Source organism: Magallana gigas, chromosome 1 (assembly GCF_963853765.1).
Source record: "Magallana gigas chromosome 1, xbMagGiga1.1, whole genome shotgun sequence".
In the NCBI taxonomy this organism is placed as follows: Eukaryota; Metazoa; Mollusca; class Bivalvia; order Ostreida; family Ostreidae; genus Magallana; species Magallana gigas.
This window is the reverse complement of record NC_088853.1, coordinates 64,771,760-64,779,030: the sequence shown is the minus strand read 5'-3', so window position 1 is coordinate 64,779,030 and position 7,271 is coordinate 64,771,760. Positions and strand designations below refer to the sequence as shown.

General features: G+C 36.6%; 1 protein-coding gene across 1 annotated transcript; it reads right to left on the bottom strand.

Annotated features, from left to right (window-relative positions):
- Positions 1 to 5,840: 5,840 nt before the first annotated feature.
- Positions 5,841 to 6,467, bottom strand: LOC105318283 (uncharacterized). Its single transcript, XM_066080163.1, has 2 exons — positions 6,212 to 6,467; positions 5,841 to 6,121 (listed from the first exon to the last, which is right to left on the bottom strand). Exons 1-2 carry the CDS (start codon positions 6,403 to 6,405, stop codon positions 5,968 to 5,970), a joined length of 348 nt encoding a protein of 115 aa, XP_065936235.1. The 5' UTR covers positions 6,406 to 6,467; the 3' UTR covers positions 5,841 to 5,967.
- Positions 6,468 to 7,271: the final 804 nt, after the last annotated feature.

Below are 7,271 nucleotides of genomic sequence, written 5' to 3'. Positions count from 1 at the left end.
ATCGCTCACCATCACAATTGCTCTAATTCTGATCAAATTAGCATTACAGTATTAAAATATCTTGACAACTAAGTACAGTAGATCTTACTAAAAAAATGAAAATCTGCCAATTTTTGTCCACCTCTTATTTTGGTAAATACCAAGCCCCTTTTGTTGTTGTACCTGTAAGAAGATTTTTCTCTATTCCTATATACCCCCCCCCCCCCCCATTTCGTGGCCCCACTTTTCTCTAGGAAATCATGGTTTCATCGAACATAAATCTGAATAACCTGTGCTTTTACACGAAGTACTGAGTTTTGGACCGGAAACTTTCCCAGAATATTTTTAAAGATTATCTCTATATATTCCTATGTAAAAATTCAAACCACCATCACGGCCCCGCCCTACCACTAGGGGCTGTAATTTTGCACACTTGAATTTACACTACCCGAGGATGCCTCTACATAAGTTTAAGCTTTTCTGGCCAAATAGTCTTTAGAAACAACATTTTTAAAGATGTTCTCTATATATTCCTATGTTAAAATTCACCCCCCCCCCCCATTGTGGCCTCACCCTACCCCTGGACTATTGTTTAAACAAACTTGAATCTATACGATCTGGGGATGTTTTCACTCAAATGTAGGTTTTCCTGGCCTAATAGTTTTGAGAAGAAGATTTTTAAAGATTTTCTCTTTATATAACAATTCATCCCACATTGTGGCCCTACCCCCCGGGACCATGATTTGAACAAACTTGAATCTACACTATATGAGAATGCTTCCATTTTAATTTGAGCTTTCCTGGCCTAATGGTTTTTAAGAAGAAGATTTTTGAAGATTTTCTCTATATATTCCTATGTAAAAACCCATTCCCCGATTGTGACCCCATCATACCACCAGGTACTATAATTTGAACAAACTTGAATCTACACTGCCTAAGGATGCTTCCATTTTAATTTAAGCTTTCCTGGCCTAATAGTTTTTGAGAAGAAAATTTTTAAAGATTTTCTCTATATATTCCTATGTAAAACTTGATCCCCCTCTTGTGGCCCCTCCCTACCCCCGGGGACCATGATTTGAACAAACTTGAATCTACACTACCTGAGGATGCCTCCACACAAGTTTAAGCTTTTCAGGCCGAATAGTTATTGAGCAGTTTTTTGAAAAATACCAACAAATTTTCAATAATTCTCAATTATCTCCCCTTTTGAGAGGACGTGGCCCTACATTTGAACAAACTTGAATCCCCTTCTTATAGCGGTGCTTTGTGCCAAATTTGGTTGAAATCTGCCCAGTGGTTCTTGAGAAGAAAATGAAAATGTGAAAAGTTTACAACAACGACGACAACGCCGACAGACAACGGACAAATGGTGATCAGAAAAGCTCACTTGAGCCTTTGGCTCAGGTGAGCTAATAAAAACTTGACTGAATATTACCGTAAATCTGGAAATTTTTACCGTAGATAAATTTTTAGCTAATTAGCGCGTGCTCTGCATTCGCAAAATTTTTTCTCCTAAAAATTAATCAACAAAAAAAAAAGTAATAAAAATTTTGCCGAGGGCTGGTCTCTTCTCCTTATTATATGAACAGGTGTCGGTAAGTAGTGGTCATTTAAAAAACCTGTTTATATAACCAGATAATTACCCCCAAGCTGTAACCAGCGTGTGGAGAAGGACTTCACTCAAAATCGGTATTTTCGGTTGACTGGTAGCCTCATGTTTATCTTAGTGTACATGTATACTGATGACACTGCATGCATGCGTGATTTATTCATACATATGATATGTAACGGCGTTACGTAGAATGTAGCATACCTCTGATGTGGTGGAAGTTCATTGATGACGAAATAGATTGGCCAAATGCTAAAATTGGAGAATGGAATAAGGACACTCCATCTATGTCCATCTGCTATGAGATGTGAAGTTCTCCAAGTTGAGCATCAGTTGTCTCAAGAAAATACCCATCCTTTCTGAACCTTTCTTTGTACAGCTTTCTATCACAGATATCATGGATCACGTTGTCATCAGTGTGTACATAAACTTTGTACTCTCTGATTTGTCTTGTCAATTCTTCATCTAAATTTTTTGTAGATAAAAAAATGTGTTAATTGGCGTACAAAAATTAAATAACTTTCACAAAGACAAACCATTTTAGATAATGTTGAATCAGTTAAAAATTAGTCAATTCAATACCGGTAATTAGCAGAAAACTCAATTAATATCGGTCAATAATCAACTTGGTAATAATTGTATTAATTTTACTAAAATTGGGCATTAAATTTTTTCTCAATGGTTTAAGTGCTATATGCACTTAGTAATGTTAATAATAGGTAAGCCATAATTTAAGATTTACACATTTTTTGAGATAAAAAAAACCTGTTATAACATGGTGAAAGTAGATATTGCACAACGACGGTGATAGAATATATGAAAAATGATTTTGCAAAAAAGTATGTCAGGGGTTAAATTTATACTATTTTATTATTATTAAGGTCTTCCGTTTCCAACGGAAGACCTTATCGTTTTTCTTCGGGTTTTTTTTCTCATTCTTCTTTTTTTTACTTACCGATTATGTGTCAGCTATTACTCTGCAACTGTTCGATAGATTTTAATAAAATTTTCAGATCTTATCGACATTAGTTAAAACTTTATCGGAAATGTTTTCGTTGATGACGTCATTTCAGACTCATGTTCCTCCTCAGTCTTTTATCTCTGCAGATTTGTCACTACTGTCATTCTTGCAAATGTAAAAAGTTTCGCGATTGTCGGCATTCCGGTCGCATCTTTCTTTCTAATTCGCTTTACGTAATACTTCGCGTTGTGCGACATTGTAGATTGGTTTACCGTTCAATATCAATGAGAAGCTTTGTCATGCTCTTTTTTCTCATTTTTAAAGCGTTTGAATGACGAGGACGATATATGCGGATATGTTCGTTAAACTTCAATCGGACAAAAACGAAAACACAAACGATGTTTGAAATATTCTGTTTTAGCAGGTAATTTCTCTCTGAAAAAGGGGAATGTTTGCACCTTTTTTAAAGAGGGGAAAGGTACCGTTTAGCAGTAGTAAAAACAGCCTTGATAAATCCCTGTGAATGTAAGCGATAAATAACATATTTTTTGAAAAAAAAGAGATGAGATTGACGCGAGGGAGCGCCGATGCCCTGAATATAATTAGCCAAAGTTGACCTGTATTTTCTAGAAAATGTCCTAAATATGAATTATCAGCTTTGTTTACTTCCCGTTAAATTGAAACGCCGCAGCAATGTTAAGGGGTCCCCGTGCAAAACTACGCTGGAAAACGATATTAATTAAATCAACGCAAAAACACTTTGACCGGGAGTATTTCTTAAAATATATGTTACATTTGTTGACAACAATGTTACATTATACTTGATCCATTTTTGTGACGTCATGTGTACTTTGTAGTTATGTGACGGGCGAATCCTAATATTGCAAATGATCTATGTAACTCGCAACGGCGAACGTGATTATTGACATTAAATCATACATATCTTTCAGAAAAATCCTTTGTAATGTCATATACCTTGAGGTTCTTGCTTGGGCTTGAAATAGTTATTATGCCCCCCTTTCAAAGAAGGGAGGACATATTGCTTTGCTGCTGTCTGTCGGTCGGTCCACCAACAGTTTCCGTTCATTTTCTTTGCAGAGGATGAACATATAAAAAATCAAATTTGGTATACAGGTTTATCATGATAATATTCCCCATTACCTCTAACAAATGCTTATAGAATGGTGAAAATATCAAATGTCAGTGAAAAAGACATTAACAATTTCTCAAGTGCCAGCACTACGCTAAGAGATAGAGTTCTTCAATAAGTGGCGGGGGAAACTATTACCATTCTTGGAGGAGGAAGAGCCAATAGGATTGCCATACCACCATTTCTTTTCCAGGGAAGTGGATGAGACCAGAGTTATTAAATGGGGCATCTCTAGTTACCAGTGGGACTGTGAGAAAAACAGGTTGGTCAAATGGTGTTTTTTCCGCGAATATTAAGAGAACCATTTCTTGAAGTTTGTACAACGAAGTGACGGTGAAAAGGTTTTTTACTTTTGGATGGACATTGCTCCCATGTTTCTGTTAATCTGATAGAATGGGCACATTATCTTCATTTTACCTGCACATACCAGTAACATGTTGCAGCCCATAGATGTCTCTTGCTAAGGTCCTTTTGAGAAAATATACAACAACCTGTGCCAAAAATTGATGAGGGATACCTCTGCTACCATTACCAGATACAATGTATGTGAGGTTGCTGGCAAAGCATACACTAAAGCACTTTCTCCAGAAAATATTCAGTATGGATTCAGGAAATCAGGTATCTACCCTTTGAATTCTGAAGCGATCAGAATGGAGTATCTGGCTCCAGCAGAGGTGTTCAAACAGATCAACCTTATTACAAACACAACACCAAGTGAAAAGAATACATATGATGATGCGGAAAATTCAGACAATGAGGAAAATAACGGAGGTTTTGTTATTGAATTACTGAACAAAGAGAAACACTTAAAGGAAATAAAGAGTGAGTCAGTTATCAAGGAGAGAAAAACATTGAGTAAGATAGTGGCAGGGAGGGAAATTTCTAATGGAGTAATTGAAAAAATGGTGGAGCATGAAAGAAATCAGAAACCAAATAAATTCATTCCGGCTCCCTGAAGAAACGAAGAAAGTATGGAGGATCAGGCGACAAAAACAGTAAGAGTTGTTATTAATACGTGCTGATTTTTTTTCTATATCACTATTTATTAATAAATAAACGGGTCAGTGTGAAAACAAATGCGTAATATTAAGTTCGTTAATTTAATTTTTTGAGTATTGACGCTTGTCTCTCTCAGTCTGAAAAATGTTTGATCAGTAATTAACAACTTTGTGTTTTCCTCGTGTTTTTGTTGTGTTGTCTTTTGGTGACTTCTTTTGCCTGAGAAAGCATAATTTACATCCAAACTGTATCAATAAATAAATATGTTTTTCCTATTTATTCATTTTTTAAATTTCAGAACCTTAGAGTGTATATTCTACATGCATAGCCTATACCATTAGAACCACCAAAAGCCAATATGAGAAGTCCGGACGGAGTCTGAAGTACTATGTTCCAGTTGTTGTCCGGGGAGAGGCTACATGCAAAAGCATTTCTACCTTCAAGAAAACGCTTATTGAGTCGCTGAAGCCAGGAAAGTGTTGCCGGCTGATAAATGCCACCTGCCATCCCATCTTTGGCATTAAGCTTAAGACGGACTCGGTGATACGTTTTTGTTTTTTTGTCAACTAAAGAGGGTGACTTGCAATACAAGATTTCATTTCCAAAGTTCAAGCATGGGGACTACAGTGTGCGAAAGAAGAGTGTTGATCCAACTTATGATAAGCACATTTATCTTCGGATGTATGACTTATTAGTAATCAAACAACAGTGTGTCAGGTTTATATACTTTTATTTTGACATAAATGCAAAATCAAACAGTTTATTATGTACAGCTTGTTTATATCGCCCACTTTATTTCAGGATATACATCAACCCTTATGCAGGAGACGCTATCTGCCGTAAAAGGAGCCAGTGATGATCCGGTTCCCTGTTTGCCAGCTGTACAGCTACCTCCATTGTGCAGCGGGTTCATCCATCATGAAAAAGAAGATGCCATACTTCACTTCCAGTCAAGATTTGCAGGCAGAGAGACAACAGTGTAAGAAATGTTGTGACTGTATATAAGTTTGATTCACCATCATATAGATGTATATTTGATGTGTAAACTCAACTACTGTTCTCAGTCATTTTGTATGTCTTGTTCACCCCCCCCCCCCCATTTGATGTTGCTTTAACCCTCCCCTTTTGTATATATGGGAACATGAAAGCAGGGTCCACGTCCCGTTCCTGGATGCATATAATCTGTTTACTTATTGTACTCAAATTTTTATGTAACTGATGCTTTCTTATTACTAATTTATTTAATATGTTTATTTTTGTTTTACTTACTTATTCTGGGTCTTGGAATCCTCTGTACTGGTTGGACTGAAAAGTCTGACTAATCTTGGTCACTGCACATGCAGGTAGGGGAACACGGACGTTTCTTCCTAAATAGCCCCAACACCACCGAACAAGACGGCGATAGGCTGTGTACCTATTTCTTCTGTAATAAAAAAAGCATATTTATGAGTACAAGTTGATGAAACCTCAATCAATATTTGTATGAAATAAATGCTACATTTATACAACTTACTCTTCTGTGGTTGTTCTTAATTCTCCATACTGGGATCTGTACTGGTAGTACGCTGTCTCGAGTACATACTCGTCCAGACTAACTGGTCCAAACCCTGGGTGCCGAGTTATACAGGTCAACTGATGAATAGATCCCCTTTTGGCATCGATCTGTTGTACTTCTTGGCAGCAGATGCTTTCCTTTGCAGTGGGCATAACTGTACAACAGTTGCACTTGCACCTAATTGGGTGTAATAAAAAAATAAAGTATACGGATGTGTCAACCCCCCCCCCCCCCCAAAAAAAAATGCCACTATTAATATCAGGTGAATGTGTAAATAAAACAGGTCAATCAAGAACATAAATACGAGATTTGATCAATGTTGGAGCTAAAGTTTATCAAAAAATATTGAATAATATTGACTCTTATATTGATAAAATTACAGATTCCTTAGTTATTATTAAATAAGTAGAATTTTTATAATATACATCTGTAGTAACTTGCCGTCGATCGGTAAATTCGCCATTTTGGTTAATTGTGTAGATTTATAATATGGGTAATTAGCCGTATTTGAAACGTATTTTATTTCAAATTAAGGGCTTAGGTTTCAAATTGTTTCATATTATTTATAAACAAAGTTTTCACATGTCAAAAATGCCGTACAAGTCCGTATTTCCGACTTTGTCGACGATATCATCCTCGGGATTGTCTCCTCTGGAGTCGTCCGATTCGTCGGAACTGCTTGCTTCTGGCTCAAATCTGTAAGGCTGGATGTTCTGGGGGGCTTCATGAACACTTTCTTCAGACGACATGTGGAGGACACTATCGGACGAGGAAATACTGGAATCGCTTCTGTTGGCCATCTTTGAAAAAGCTGTGTTGTGACGTCACGCCTATTTTCTCTATTTATAGTAAAACCGGAAGTTGCGCTGATTGGTTTTGAGCAGGTGCGAAAATCAACAACTTTGACGGCGGATAACTCGCTTATTAAACCACGCATGGAAATTTTGATTTTTACACTTTGTTTTATTTTAAAATCTGCGTAATTTAAACTCAAGTTATATTTTGACTTCCAGGACTT

Bases quoted from the DNA above. Each gene is read 5' to 3' on its own strand.
- LOC105318283 (XM_066080163.1), bottom strand. From the start codon at position 6,405: ATGCCCACTGCAAAGGAAAGCATCTGCTGCCAAGAAGTACAACAGATC. The intron at 6,122-6,211 runs GTAAGTTGTATA...TTTTTATTACAG, and splicing joins TTAAGAACAACCACAGAAGA to AAGAAATAGGTACACAGCCT.